Genomic DNA, 16,366 nt, shown 5'->3' with positions numbered 1-16,366 from the left:
CACATTCTTTGGCTAGTCACCCCCTTCCTCCACCTTCAGCAATAGCAGCTTTCCTTCTCTCTGACCCTTTTGTTATTGCATCTCTCTCTCTGGCCTTAAGAGGGGCAGGTTCACTGCTTTTAAGGACTTGTGATTTGATTTAGCCCATCCCGATAATCCAGGATAATTGTTCCATCTCAAACTCCTTTACCTTAATCACATCTGCAAAAGTCTGTCTGCCACGTAAGGTAGCATATTTACAAATTCCAGAGAATAAGATGTGAGCCTCTCGGGAGGGCCATTGTGAGCGTCTCTGGAGGGCCATTATTCTGTTACTACAGTAACTCAGATATTATGAGATTCCTTACAAAGGTCTTCATTGTATTTCAAGAAATGGACTTTAATTTTCTTTTTAAAATACGGGTAGTTTTTATACCTTTATTTATACCAAAAACTGTCTAAGCAGTCTGTTTTGGCTCAGGGAAAACATTGCTATTCTGCGGGCAGAGTTGTTATTCTTTTTACTATAAAATTTTAATATACATATACATCTGACCTAACAGCTTTCTTTTAAAGAATCATCTTTTCCCTCCCGTTTGCTCCTTTTTCTTAAGATTGATGAAGAATAAGAAATTTGGAAAATGACTCATTTGAAGAGGTTTTTTTTAATTCAGTTATAATATTCAGGTCCCGTAATATTTAAATACGGTCTTGTAGAAGTGGGTTCCCTAGTTCATTGGATAAGACAAGGTAAAAGGATTAAAATTTTTCTTATGTGTATGTTGTGTATGAAACTGTCTAATATAATGACTTATGTGTGGGCCAGTTCTCCTTTTCCATTGTTTTGAGGACAAGATATTTTTCTTGAGCAAAATCTAAGCTGATTGGGTTTGCAGTCTGCAAAGAATACTTCTTTGTCTTGATCTTTGCTCACTGATGGACATAACTTTCTCTCCATCTTAACCTCAAATTCAAAATTCTTGGGTGTTTGTAATTATTTACAATTTCCTTGCCTAAGATAAAACTTTCTGCTTCACCTTACAAAACAGAGCAATGTTACGTGGTTTAAGAGTTAGTCCTGATACCTTAACTTATTTCCGGATCATTTTTTGCTAAGTGAAACTGACAGCAGCCGCATTTTCTTGGCTGCCATTGGGATAATCTTACTAAGAAGAAATTTAAAGGTAGATAAAATATTTGTTTCAGGAAGTATTTGGTTTTTTACCTAGGAAAATCAGGTCACAGGTTTTTAATCACTGAAGCTTTATCCTGAGCTATGTGAGGATTTAGCTGAGTTCCTCCCTTTTGTGTCTCTTGGTGCCTTTTGTGACTAAATGCCAAATCTGAGCCCTTTAAGCATGTCAGGGTTGGTGTGCATAGGAAATGAAGAGCAGCCTTAATAGTTCCTAAGAATTTTTGACATGACAGGATGAAAACAGTAATTGTAGTTTTTCAAATTCAGCAAAGCTTTTGAAATAGGACAAAGTTGCACTGCCAAAAATGTGCAGTGCAGGCAGAAATTTTTTTGAAGATGCTTTTTTCAAAAAAGCTGGAAAGATTTGAAACCAGCAAGTAAAGTGAACCTCCCCAGCCCACTTCTCCCACCTTCTCCTCTGCCACATACTCTTGTTTAAAAAGTACGTAGTGCAAAATTAATTTATTTCTGAGGAGAAGGAGAATCAGAATTGGCTGTTTAGATTGGTTAAAAGTGCCTTGTTTCCCTAAAAGGAAAAAAAATGTTTCCTAAAAAAAAGTTCGTGTATACACACACACACACACACACACACACACACACACACACACACACACACACGCATGAACACACACGTGCACACACACTTATATTGTAGCCCTGGTGAGTAAAATGTATCATTTAGCTTTTTTCCCTTCCTTATTCTTACTCTTTGAGCTCAGCCTTTGTACTTGGTATACTTAGAGAGACTGTCAGTAAATAATGGTATTTCTAATCTGAACCTTTTATGATGTAAAGATTCCAAATTAAAATATGAGAAAGGAAAACACTGAAATTGAACAGACTCATATAGAACATGCTGTAGTACTTACTTAGATGGCTTTTTAAATTGAGATATTAAATAAATGGGACTAGGCTCGGATTGAACTAAAAACTGTGCTGCTATCTAGATATTTTAAAGAAATGGGTAGTTGAATATTTGTTTTAAATTTTAAGGTGTTTTTTGAGTTCAAGGGATGTTACCTGACCAGAAACAGAACTTTGATGTCAGTTCTCAGGCTAACGGCTCATGTAGCTCTATCGATTTCAAATGAATTATTCAGTGTTCAGTAAACGCTGAAGCTTTAAATGTCTCCCTTGTGACTTTTCTTCGTGAGATGTAGAGCACAAGCCATGCAGTGGCTCTGAGTATGTAGTCTGACAGATATGCAGCACTTTTAAATTCCAGTATCACTCTTCTTCTTCTTTTTTTTTTAATTTATTCGACAGAGAGAGAGACAGCCAGCGAGAGAGGGAACACAAGCAGGAGGAGTGGGAGAGGAAGAAGCAGGCTCCATAGCAGAGGAGCCTGATGTGGGACTCGCCCATAACGCCGGGATCACGCCCTGAGCCGAAGGCAGACGCTTAACCGCTGTGCCACCCAGGCGCCCCCCCAGTATCACTCTTCTTGTAGCTAAGTGTTCCCCATAGGCCTGAGGTAACACCAAATAATAAGGTAAAAAGGGACAAGAGTGAGGAGAGAAAAGGAAGAATACCCACGGACAAATGTTGGTTCCCAATCATTGCCTCAGATGTCACTCAGTTGAAAAGTGTGCTCACTGGTGTCTTGGGTGGAAAAGTTTTGTCACTAAGACAAAGAGCATTTATCAGGCAAACCACCGAATTTCTCTCCCTCTTGGTACATCCTAGGGAAGGTCGGAAGAGTTTCTGATCCTATGCCTAAAGCAGGCTTTAGATCCTGTTTCTTTGTTTCATTTTTTGTTGTTCTTGGTACCCCCTCTCATTCTAAAGATTTGAGGTGGTTCGAAGTGAGGACATACATACAAAAAAAATGTTAAAGTCAGGGAGCTCAGAAACCATAAAGATGGAATGGGGAGAAAATGTTTACCTAAAAACCAAGGAAAGGTCATAAATAAATAGAATTTGGTAGTTTTCAAGCACTGGTATACTTGAACTACATTCCAGAAGGAAACACATCGATTATACTTCTTATCTGATAAAAAGGAGGAGAACAATTTTTTAAGGAGAGAATCCTTTGCTCATTCTCAATCCGAGAAAAACTTGTCATGTAAATATTAAACCAAAATGATGATGAGCAGTGTCTTCAACAGGAATTTTGCAGAAGATACAAAAACAGTGTTCACATGGTTCTCTCTTGTATTGATCCCTAGAATTTGAGGGTATAACATTAGACATAATCCAGTAAAAACATTTTAGCGGGAAACTAAACCAGTGGTATGTGCTTTTGGGTGATCTAACTATGCAGGGTTAGAGCTGAAACCAGTAGAGGAATTTATAGTCAGTGTTAACCTGTTTTTCTCACGTGAGTTTGGTTGGCTGCACTTTGGTAGGATTGAATGGCAGTCTTTCATATTGAAGTCTTTGGCTGTTACTTGGAATGGAGATACACTGTGTTGTTGGTTGAAGCTACAGGCCTCAGGTAATAACAGTTCAGAGCTTGGCTTGTGTTTTAGAGTATCTCACTTACTAGAGGTGGTAATAGGGATACTTATGATGGAGGCAATAATTTTTCTCGAATATCTGTCCAAAATAGTTATTTAGTTTCTTACTGAAAGAAATCCTGGTCTTGTGCAATAATATGGTCTTGAAGTTTTAAAGGAAACTTTTTTTTTTTTTTTAAGATTTTATTTATTTGAGAGGGAGAGAAAACATGAGCAGGGTGGTGGGGAGGGAGAGGGAGAAGCAGACTCCCCACTGAGCAGGGAGTCCGGTGCGGGGCTCGATCCCAGGACCGTGGGATCATGACCTGAGTCAAAGGCAGATGCTTAACTGACTGAGCCACCCACATGCCCCTAAGAGAATCTTTACTATGAATATTCCTAGGCTACAAAAGGTCTCCCTGTGGCCTTGGTTCAATATCAAGAGGACTTTTTTGTTTTGCTTTTTTGAGAATTGCCTTTTGATGGGTCCTAACATCCTTTTGTCTTTGAGGAGTACCACATGGTTTTGACAATATAAGCATGTGTCCATCCACAGTCTTCTCAAAATTCTCAAAATCCAGAAAAGCTTCTCTCTTTAGAACACCTGATCAGTGTTTACCAGAGATTTATGGAGTACCTATTTCATAGAAGGCACTGTACCAGGTGCTGGGGATATAGGAGTAGACAAGAGGGATAGACTTCCTGGCCTCGTAGGGTTTTAAACACATTTATTAAAAATTTTAAAGATTCAAAGGATATGCAGTGAAGTTTCCTTTCCACTGCTATTCCCACCAAGCATCCTGCTCTCCTCTCTAAAGGCAACAGATTTTAGTAGTTTCTTTGTATCCTTCCAGAGAGTTTATGTATGTACAAGGAAATGTATACGTGTGTGTGTGTGTGTATGTGTAAATTTTCTTACCCCTATCTTTTGCACAAGTAGTAATATATAGCATGTACATTGTCATGCACCTTTTCTTAAAACCCTGTTGAGTATTTAATCTGTTGCCAATCTTTGGCTGCTCCAAACAATGCCTCAGTCAAACCCTATGCATAAATTATTTTTCATGAGGATGAGTATAACCTGTTACATCATATCAGGAAGTATGTATTGTCTGGTTGTTCTTTTTCGTGTGTGTGATAAGCCTGATTATGGGTTCAGGTGTGGGCAGCCCCCTATAGGGATCTCTCTATACTTTCCCCAGCCATTTGCCGTTAAGTTTTAGCAGCCATTGCTAATCATTGTCTTCATCCATTATTTCTCAGGGATTGCAAAATGGTGATATTCTAATTTCATCATTATTTCTGCGTTTATCAGTTGGAATTCTTCTGTAAAGAGCTTTCCTTTATCAGCTATGGTTGGATATGTAGCTGAATTCATAATTATTTCCTTAGGTTTGGCTCCTAGAAATTGAATTACTTGGACAAAAAAGGGTTTCTATTCTTGAAGCCTTTTTATAAATACTGCCAAATTGCTGTTACAGATGTGATACTACTTTATGCCTCCACCATTGTTAGATGAGTAAAATGGTGTTTGCGGCTTGTAGAAATAATGAAATAAAGCCCGAGAGATGAGCAACACAGTGAATGTCTTTGTCAATCAGAACTGTCATTCCTCGGCTTTTTCCTCTGAGTCTTAATAAATTGGTATTGAGATAACTATAGTGTGACTTTGGAAATACTTGTGTTTCTAGTTGGTGTGCATAGAACGTGTTAATTTTGAAATTAGAAGGATGATTAGATAATATTGTTAGTAAAAAAAAAACCCCAACGATTTCATATGTAATATTTGATTATGTATAATAACCATGTTTAAAATATAATGGTCCTTTCAGTTTAAACAATTATAAAAATCTAATGTTCTTTCCTTTGCAGTGACATTTCTGGGGGCAAACCCCTAGAAGTAGAGATGGCAGGGATAGAATACATGAACGATGATCCTGGCATGGTGGATGTTCTTTATGCCAAAGTCCATATGAAAGATGGCTCCAACAGGTATGTTTCTGGAATGCTTCTTTGCTTCCATCAAGAAGTTCCTAAAAGCATTCCTAGAAGTTCAACAAGTTTTATTCCTTTTCTTTGAGATCTTATTATTGTAGAATGTGTCAGTTTTCTTTTTTTAACATAGGAAGGTAATATCTTAAAAGAGGAATTTGTTGTAGGAAAAAGGATCAGATTTTAATCTGATAATTATTGAGTTACTTGGGTGGTAGATATTGATTATAGCAATCTAGTTCCTATGAGCTCAGTGCTGTCTTCATGTTTCTCAGGGTTATAGGAGGCAGGAAAAATGGAAATTTAGGATGGTAGTTGTAAAAGTGACATAATGCAGATCTAGTGAATACCAGGACAAAAGGGGGATAACTATACAAACTCCGTAAGATCATTAGGATTAAGTTAACTGACAGGAATGCTTAGAACACTGCTTAGCGCATGCAAACATCATCAAAACACACATCAACAAGTGTTTACTGTTCTTTACTGGTGTTATTATCACACTTAGATCACTTGTAGGGATTCTTGGTCTGCAAACCAGGCTATTTCTGAGGCTAGCCTAGGCATTCAGAGCCATTTCCGATGTTAACACCATTTATTAGTCTAGTCAAGGTCTTCAGTGAGTAGAGGAGCTAAACTTGAATTGGAAGTTTGTTTTTGTGGTGTTTTTATTAAGGCAGGACAGAACAGAGCTCACGCTGAACCAGAAACCCTCTAGACAGAATCAAAGTCTCTAGGCAGGCCCCCAGATTGATTTGCTTTTGTAGAGGATCCCTTGTAAGGTGTCTCTTATCTCAGTTCAAATTGATATTCTCAATTATCTCCTATCTCAATTCAATTGTAAGTGAAGGGAGGAAGGTGGGAAAGGACGATATAGAATCTGGTCTTGTGTGTGTTTTGGACCAGATTTGTCTTTTCCTAGATACTGGCATATGGCTAAATAGCATTCTAATACCTTACCTTAAAAAGTAGGGGGGGCGCATTGTTCCTTTAGGACATCCTAAAACATTTGTACTGGGTTGGAATTTGATATCTAGTATGGATCACTTACTTTGTGTTATAAGCTATAACTATCCAAATGTCTTCACCATGTTGTAGGGCTGCTGTGGGGTAGATTACTTTTCAGTTTTGTGAACAAAAACAGTGAATGATAAGGTAGCACTTCTCAAACTTTTTGGTCACATAATCACTTTAATTTCTTAAAAATTATTGAGGACACCAAAGAGCCTCTCTTTATATGGGTTATACTTATCAATACTTACCTTATTAGAAGTTAAAACCACAAAATTTAACATTTGATAGTTTATTAAAAATGGTAACAAGATATTTTTTGTTTACATAAATAACACATTTTTCATGAGAAATCTATTTCCCAAACCAAAAATATTTAGTGAGAAGATAGGCATCGTTTTACATTTTTGTAAGTTTCCTTAATAGAAGACAGGTGGGTTCTCATATCTGCTTCTCTGTTCAGTCTGTTGCAGTATGTTGTTTTGATTTAAGTATATAAGAAAATCTGGACTCACACAGAAATGTATTTGGGAAAGTGAAGAGTACTTTAATGGTATTTTCAGATGATTCTGGATATTTGGTACTACACTAAAACTTGAAAAGTTATAGTTTCAAAAAGGTCATTTGCAATGTGAAATCAGAAACCCGATTGGCGAACATTTCATACTCTTACGTTAAAATCCATTGGTCTCTTTTGCATTTTGACTGGATCTTTGACCCATGCACAATTTTGTATTGGTCACTTAGAACTTATTGGTTCACTGAGTTATGCAGATCTTTCAAATGTTGACACATTTCATTATGCAATATTAAAAATGTATTAATCGTGCTGCTAATTTCATCACAGTCTTTAAGTATTAGGAAGCTGCTGTCAAGCTCATGGTAGCAGATACACATTTTCTAAAATTCTCATTTTCACTTGAAAGCTTGAATTTTATTATTGGCCAAAAATACTGTTTTCCTTAAAGTTCTTTTTTGAGAAAATGTCTGTCAGATAACCAAGTCTGAATCACCATAATTTGTCTGTCAGTCGTTCTTTCAAATACAAATGGTGTTCATGGACAAAGAGGCTAGTTCAACTCCAGCTCTGAAAACCTGACAAGTGCTTTTCCTGCAGAGAGCCTTCTACTTTGGTATACAGCCCAACTGCTTCATACATACTGCTAGCTTATCACACAGGGATCTTAAAAAGGCATGTACTCAGGGCACATGCTTGGATCAGTCAGTTCAGCTTCTGCCTTTGGCTCAGGTCATGATCCCAGGGTCCTGGGGTGGAGCCCCGTGTCAGGTTCTCTGCTCAGCCCGGAGTCTGCTTCTCCCTCTGCCTCTGCCCTGCTCATGCTCTCTCTCTCTCTCTTTCTCTCAAATACATAAATAAAATCTTTGTTTAAAAAAAACGCATATACTAAAGGCCTGAGATTTAATAAAATTGATCATTTTTACTGTTTCATCAAGTATAAATGAAACTAGATTTAAATAAAAAAACTGTGGATGTGTAGTGAGGAATATATTACTGCTAGTACAGTTTGATGCTATGTCTTAATTCATGCTAAGGTGCCAACAGTTTTACCCAGCATTGCTTTTGCTCTGTCCATGTAAATGTCATAACAGTGAAAAAGGCAAATAATGTCCTACAATTGATATAAATATAGTTTTGACTTCATGGACTCCTCTCAACTCTCAAAGAGTCTCAGGGAACTCCAAAGGTCCACAAATGATCCTGCAACAGTCTTTGATCTGGGTAAGGTTTTATTTCTAACATTGAAGATTGTAGAGTTTCCGGGGAAATTATAACTAACTTGTTTTGCAGTTACTCTTACCTGGCACTGTGCTTAGACAGTATTATCTCCATTTTATCTTTGCAACATCTGTATAAGATAGATGCTGTTAGTATGCCCGTTTTGTAGATAGGGAGGTTCAGAGAGTTTAAGTAGTTGGGCTAAGGAATGCATACACAGCAAAATCATGCTCGGAATTTGTAGGTCAGAATAAAGGTTTTCAGTGTGTGTTTGCTAGGTTAAGTAGGATACACTATGTTCCAATTCTTATTTCTAGAATAAAATGGAAAGTTGTGACCCACTTTTTTTTTTGAAAGTGGTAAAATTCACATAACATAAAAATCACCATTTCAACCATTTTAAAGTATATAGTTCAGTGGCATTAAGGACATCAACAACGTTGTGCAACCATCACCAGTGTTTAGTTCCAGAACATTTTAATCACCCCAAAAGGAAATCCTGTACCTTTGAAGTAGTCATTCCCATTCTTCCATACCCCTCTATTCTCCTCTCCCCAGCTCCTGGCAACCACTAATCCACTGACTGCCTTTATGGGTTTGCCTCTTCTGGATATTTCCTATAAATGGAACCACACAATATGTGGCCTTTTGTGTCTGGCTTCTGTCACTCAGCATAACGTTTTCCAGGGTGTATCCATGTTGTAGCATGGATCAGTACTTCACTCCTTTTTATGGCTGAGTGACATTCCATTGTATAGAGAGACTACATTTTTGTTTATCCATTCATCAGTTGGTGGACATTTGGGTTGTTTCCACCTTTTGGCTGTTGTGAATAGGGCTGTCTTCAATTCTTTTGGGCTGATTCACTTTGTACTAAAGTTTTTATTTCCTTGATTAACCTTGTAGTTTTATAGAGCATCATAGCCACTTAGCGTGACCTCTGTTAATTTCTTTCCTTATTATCTGTTATGGGATTTATTTACTTTTTATTCATACTAGTTTAAACCTTACTGTTGTAGAACTGAAATCTGTGATAGCCTATAGACATACAGTTAACATGAAGCTATATGGAAAATTTAGATGGGATTACAGCATTTCATTAAATAAAATAGTGAATTTTTCCTAACCTACGGCTCCACAGTTTTTATTTATTCTCCGTGGCCCCCAGAGGGAAAAAGAGAGTCTCTGGGAAGAGATAATAAAATCATTACTTTGAGTTTTCCCATTGGATATCTTTACCTTTTGCTTTAATAGTTAGACCCTTTGTTCTCTTGGAGGTCTTCAAGTGTAAAGAATAATAGGTTTTTGAGATTGGAAGAAAATAAGAGCTATAGAAGCTAGATGGCTTTTGAAGACAGTGCTCAGACATAATTGGTACCCACATGAATGAAACAGTGGGTACTTCAAAGGTGAATACACGCATTATTTTCCCATAGATCCAGCCCTTACAAATTTTGCACACTTAACTGTTGTCAGGGCTTTGTAAATTGAAAGGTCTGATGAGATATCCACTGAATCCACTAGTGTGATCAACAAAGAACATTTTTGAGTAATTCCCACCTCTCTTACTGCTCTATTTTTTTTCTATTGCCCATTCCTCTTTCACAAGGAGAGACATGTTTATGTTACTTCAGAAAGATTTGTAAATTTCCCTCCTCAAATTTGTGGGAATTACTAAGAGACTTAAACACCTCTTATTTATTTCAATTTTAAAACTATTCGAATGCCTCCTTTGTGCAAGGTGATTTGGAAGACTGTGCAAATTGATACAGAAAGGAACATTACATCTTTTTGTTTGTTTATATGAAGAGATACTGCTCAGTGCAGGAGGCATGGGAGAGAGGCCATGTTGTATTAAAAATACATTCAACTTTCTTTGTATGATTTCGTGTAGTTTAAATCAGAGGTTCCTTCCCTTAAAATGTTTGAATGTGAAGTGACTGACCTTTAAAAGGATGGAACCACTTAGATCGGATTTTACCTCTGGAAACTTTGAGCTGGGACAATGTAGGTTCACTTATTGATGCATCCTTGGGTTTGGGAAAGCATGACTGGGTAAGGAATTTGTGGTAGTCTTGTACTCATTACGTGGTAGTCCGCTGTTGCTAAGACTTAAGCATTGAACAAAGTGGCTGTTCTGTTCTGTCTGGTACCATCACACGAGCTTCCATCCTTGTTCCTTTAAGAGTAATGGCTGCCTCACATTTTGCTGAGAACATAAAGTCAGCTCAGCAACTTCCTTCCTTTTCCCCTCAGTCTGTTTTCATCACCCTAGCCCACTTGATTTCATTCTCTTTTTGAAGAGTGGCATATGTTATCTCTGGTGAGGCTAATCTCTTCATCTCCTGATCTCATTCCTTCTTATGTCCTCAAAGACCTGGCACCATCAGGTGTTCCACCCTGCAGTGCATTGCCAGTCCTCTTTTCCCTCAGGCATTTCTCGAACGCCCAGCCTGTGAGGTGCAGCGGACTCTAGGGCTTCCATCTTGAGGAGGAGGCAGATGTCAGTAATTAGAGTACACTGGGGTGAGGGCTATGATTGAGATTCTAGGGGTGCATCGACAGGCAGCAAAACTGTGCTCATGTGTGGGCAAGTTTTGTAAAGGAAGGCTCCATTTCTCTGCTGAAAAAGGAGTTTGCAGGCTGAGAGAGTAGCATTTTAGGAAAGGGAATAAGTAACAAGTGCAGCTCTAGGAGCACTGTTATATGCCATGTAAAGGAGGTTGGATTCTCATTTGGTCACTTGTTTATTCAACATGAATTTATTGAGTGCATGTTGTTTGCCAGGCACTGTGCTAGACTATGAGTATAGGATGGTGAATGAAGCCAGGTGCAGTCATTATCCCTACGTCGTATACAGACTAGTGGAGGAAACAGATGCTAACAACACGTAAATGTATAGTTGACCCTTGAACAACATGGATTTGAACTGCATGAGTCCACTTACATGCACATTTTTTTCAATAAATACAGTACAGTACTGTAAATCTATTTTCCTTAGGATTTTCTTAATAACGTTTTCTTTTCTCTAGCTTACTTTATTGTAAGAATACAGTATATAATATGCGTAACGTGTTAATGTATAATATGTGTTCATCTACTCTTCATGTTCTAAGTAAGGCTTCCCATCAACTGTAGGCTGTCAGTAGTTAAGTTTTAGAGGACTCAAAAGTTAGCCATGGATTTTCAACTGCACAGCGTTTGGTGCCCTTAACCCCGGCATTGTTCAAGGGTCAACTGTAATCGCTAAGGGTGATAAAGATGAAGCAGAGGGAAAATGGTACGCTGTTAGAGGAACGAGCATAGCCTGGAGGGAGGGCGGGGTCAAGGAAAGCCTCTCAGGAATCAATATTGAATTGAGATCTAAAGAAGTGAGAGTTTGCTGCCAAAGGAGAGGTGGGAAGGCTCTTCCCACCTTTTGTTCTAGGCAAAAGAAAATACAGAGCAAAAGCCCCGAGGCAAGAAAAAGTCTAGAGAATTCCAGATATGGATGAAGTTTAGTGAGGAAAAGGTAGGGTAAAGATGAGATGGCCATGTGAAGAAATTAGAGGGGCTTGGATTGACATTGGCACTAGATAAAAGAATGAGCAGAATAAATAAAACAAGATCCATATCAAGATAAACCTTAATGGAACTGCAGAGCACCAAAGACAGATCCTAAAAGAAGTCACCCACAAAGGAGTGACAGTTACAAGGAACTCTCAGGAGCAATAATGGAACTCAAAAGGCAGCAGAATATTTTCTAGAGAAAATAATGATGAACCTGGAGTTGTGTACTCAGAAAAAAAATCTTTAAGAACAAAGGTGAAATGGGGGCACCTGGGTGGCACAGTCAGTTAAGTATCCAACTCTTGGTTACAGCTCAGGTCATAATCTCAGGGTCCTGAGATCAAGCCCTACATCAGGCTCCGCGCACAGCGTGGGGGATCTGCTGGAGATTCTCTCTCACTGTCCCTCATCCTCTCCCTCTCATGCTTGCTCTCTCTGTCTCTCAAATGAATAAATCTTTAAAAAAATGAACGAAGGTGAAATGAAGACTGTTACAGATGAACAGAAACTCAGAGAATTTATCACTGTGAGATGTCTGCAGTAAAGGAATGTATAAAGGATATATTTCAAGAAAAGGAAAACGAATCCAGAATGTCTGAGGTGTAGGAAGGTTAGTATGAGATTCAGAAAAGAATGCTAAATACATAAAATGGCAGACATTGTCCATATAAAATAATTACTTTTTAGTAGGGAGTTTTTTTTTTTTAAAAGAGCTAAAAATAAATAAAAATGTAAAAAAGAGAACATTGTTCAGTTAACATATATGTCAGCTAAGAGCACTGTAAGTCAAGACTGAAGAGAATTCTGGAGTTGAAGTATTCTAGTTTTTTAAAATTATTATTTGGGGACAGGGTGTTAAGATATTTTTTAGCTTTGTTAAGCTAAATGCATACATTAAAAATTTAAAAGTAAATCTAAAATAGAGTGTATAAATAACAAGTAGGGAGAAAAAGAACAAAGGAATAAATTTATAAAAAGGAGCAAGAAGCGTAGAAAAAAGTGGAATGGATATTTAAACGTAAGATGGTAAGTCCAGATATCTATCTATCTATCTATCTATCTATCTAGATTTATATATTCATGATACCTGTTAATAAACTCACGGGTTAAGAAAGATTAAACAAAATTCAGTTATATGCTCTTAGCCAGAGTTGCAGTAGTAGAAAGGAAAAAGATATACTAGGCAAATACCAGAAGGAAGTTGGCATAACAGAATTAACATCAAACATGTTAGGTTAGCAATAGAGAGGACTGTTACATAATGATAAACAATTTACCAAGATGATATAATTTTGAACTTGTGTGAACCCACTGGAACCTGGATTGTTCTAGTTGATTAAACCAAATTTGCATAATTAATTTTTTTATTGGGGAGAAATTGAGAAATCTGTGATCATAGGAGGAGATTGTGACATATCTTCCAATTATTGATAGGTCAAGCGATGTAAAATCAGTAAAGATACAGAAGATTTTGACAATTAACATTTAATATAGTAGTCATTTCTGCAATTATATACCCAGCAATTAGAGAATTCATATTTTCAGACGTATGGAACAGTTGAAAGAAAAATGGGGGTACACAGTAGATCATAATGTAAGGCTTAATATATTTCAGTAAGTTAGTATATTACAAATGACATTTTCTGACCAGAAATAAAGCAAGGTTATTTACAATTACCAAGTTATTAAAAATAATAAGAGAGTTTAGTAAAGCGATTGGCTATAAAATTAGTATAATGAAGTCAATTGCTTTTCTGTATACCAGCAACAAACAGAAAACATCATTTAAAAAGGACACCAGCCCTGTGACTTGCTTTGACTAATAGAATGGGATAGGAATGATTTAGACGACTGTCAATGCTAGGCCTTTAGAGATCTTGCAGCTTTTGTGGTCAGAGTTAATCTCTTAGGACACAGTTGCTCTTTAGGGAAGTCCAAACTTTCCAGCTGGAAAAAGAGACCATGAGGAAAAGAACTAAGGTGTCCCAGTCGACAGCCAGAACCAAGGCTCCAGTCATGTGAGTGGGGCCATCTTGGATCCTCCAGACCCACTCTAGCTGTCCAAAGAGGAAACAGACAAAAAAAAAGTGAATAAAATAATTATAAACTACAGTAGATTCTGAAAAAGAAACAAGAGGATAAAAGGAATAACATAGGGGACCTACTTCAGATGCAGTGGTCAGGGGATGCATCTCTAAGGAGTTGACATTTGAGTTCAGACTTAAAAGACACAAAAGAATGGTGGTAAGAGTGTACTAGGCAGAGGGAAGAGCAAGTGCAAAGACCTGGAGAGAGCTTAGTGTGTTTCAGCACTTAAAGAAGACCAGGGGCGATAAACAAGGGAGATGAGGCCAGAGAGGCAGACAGAGACTTGATTACACAAGGTCTAGACAGTTGCTAAAGAATTTGTCTTGTTTTCCTAGGTGCACTGAAGGGTTGAAGCAATATAGTGACATGATCTTTCATTTTTTTTTTTTTTATTTTTTTTTTTAAGATTTTATTTATTTATTTGACAGAGATAGAGACAGCCAGCAAGAGAGGGAACCACAAGCAGGGGGAGTGGGAGAGGAAGAAGCAGGCTCATAGCAGAGGAGCCTGATGTGGGGCTCGATCCCAGAACGCCGGGATCATGCCCTGAGCCGAAGGCAGACGCTTAACCGCTATGCCACCAGGCGCCCCATGATGTTTCATTTTAAAAAGGGTAATGTGTGGTAGAATGGATTAGAGGGGAAAGAATGCAAGTGGAGAAATCAGGTCATATTGCAATCCAGGCTAGAGTTGAAAGTGAGTAGCCAGGTTAGAGTGATGACAATGAAGAGAAAACATAAAAAGACACCACCCATTTACGGTAGCACCAAAACCCATAAGGTACTTAGGAAATAACTATGACAAAGTATGTGTAAGACCTTTTTGCAGAAAATTATGAATTATAAATAGATTGTTCATGTTCATTGATAGGCTTAGTTTCATAAAGATATCAGTTCTGCTCAAGTGGTTCTGTATAAATTTAATGCAATTATAAGGCTACATATATAATTGAAAAGAAGAGCCAGGAACAGGAGGGGGAAGTATTTAAAAGTCATTATAGGAATCCAGGTGAGAAACAAGGCCTGAACTAGAACAGTAGTGACAAGAATTGGTACGTAGATGCAAGAAGAGTAAAATCTGCTTGATTGGGCAGTTTTCTAGAGGTGGAGTGTAGGAGTCAGATGAATATGATCCATTATGACTAAGCTGGTTAATCTCAGGAACACAAAGATGATTAAGACCAGGAAATCTAATAACATCCAACTCAATAGAACAAATTTAAAAATGATATCTAAATACATGCCTAAAAGGCTTTTGATGAAATTCAGCCTATTTTTTTTCATTAAAAACTTTCAGAAAATAGAAAGATATTGCCTAATATGATAAATATCTATTTTAAAGCAGACACCAACAATCCTAGTGAATGGTAATTTATTGGGTTTATTATTGCCATTATAATCAGAAAGAAAGCATGATTGCCTATAATAACCATTACTCTTAAACACATTGTTTGGAAATTTCACACTAAATCCTAAACTATAAAACAGAGGACAGTAGAAGACAAAAATTGCTGTTGAGGATAACATTATAGTCTACTAAAAAACCCTCTAAAATTGATAAGAGATCAGTAAAAGTGCTAATAAGTGGTTGGACAAAAGATAAATACCCAAAAATAAATAGTACCAACAAAGTAGACACCATAAGAGATACACAGATGGGTAAAATGACTCTTACCTGAAGGACCTTAAATCTACCTAAGCACTAAACTATGAAAAGAAAACATACAAATTTTGAAAATAGAAGAAAACTAAGTAGATGTTTGATGAGCGACATGAGAAGGTCCCTGCTGGTAAAGCTATAAATTAGGACAAATTTTCCGGAAAGCAAACTGGCACTTTTATTTTATACGTCTTGGACTTGCTAATTCTCCCCATAAGAGTTTTTCTAGTGGAATTAATCAGATATGTGGACAGATCTGTATATGTGGGAGATCTCGATTACAGTATTGCATGTAGCAGTGTATACTGGAAACAATCGAAAACATCACAGTCAGATGAGTGGGAAATAAACTATAGAACATCTGTAGAATAGAGAATACTAGGGATCAACTAAAAATTATGTCTTGGAAAAATGGAAAATATTCACTATGGAGTATTATCTGATGAAAACAGATTACAAAACAATTTGTAGATATACATTTACTTTATCCTCAAAAGTGGGAAAAGAGAGCAAGAGAGAAATAAATCAGTTATTCTGAATATATAAAAATCTTATCAGTGGTTCTTTCCAGATAGTAAGTGATTTTTTTTTTTTAAGATTATCTGAATTTTTTTTTTTTTTTTTTTTTTTTTTACTAATAATGTTGGTATAACAGGCTAGTGTTATATTTGGTCAGGTTTACTTAGGTCAGGGGCAGTAGTCATTAGCGTGTGTTGT

General features: G+C 37.1%; 1 protein-coding gene across 4 annotated transcripts in view; it reads left to right on the top strand.

The window, feature by feature from the left end:
• Positions 1-16,366, top strand: part of ASCC1 (activating signal cointegrator 1 complex subunit 1) — a 94,468-nt gene that overhangs the window by 40,474 nt on the left and 37,628 nt on the right. For all 4 annotated transcript variants that reach the window (XM_011236029.3, XM_034662661.1, XM_034662660.1 and 1 more), the window contains exon 7: positions 5,485-5,604. In XM_011236029.3, the coding sequence (XP_011234331.1) occupies positions 5,485-5,604 (120 nt within the window). The remainder of the gene's footprint in view (positions 1-5,484; positions 5,605-16,366) is intronic.

Source organism: Ailuropoda melanoleuca, chromosome 6 (assembly GCF_002007445.2).
Source record: "Ailuropoda melanoleuca isolate Jingjing chromosome 6, ASM200744v2, whole genome shotgun sequence".
Taxonomy (NCBI): domain Eukaryota; kingdom Metazoa; phylum Chordata; class Mammalia; order Carnivora; family Ursidae; genus Ailuropoda; species Ailuropoda melanoleuca.
Note: the sequence above shows the minus strand (reverse complement) of the source record. Positions and strands in the feature narration are given on the sequence as shown.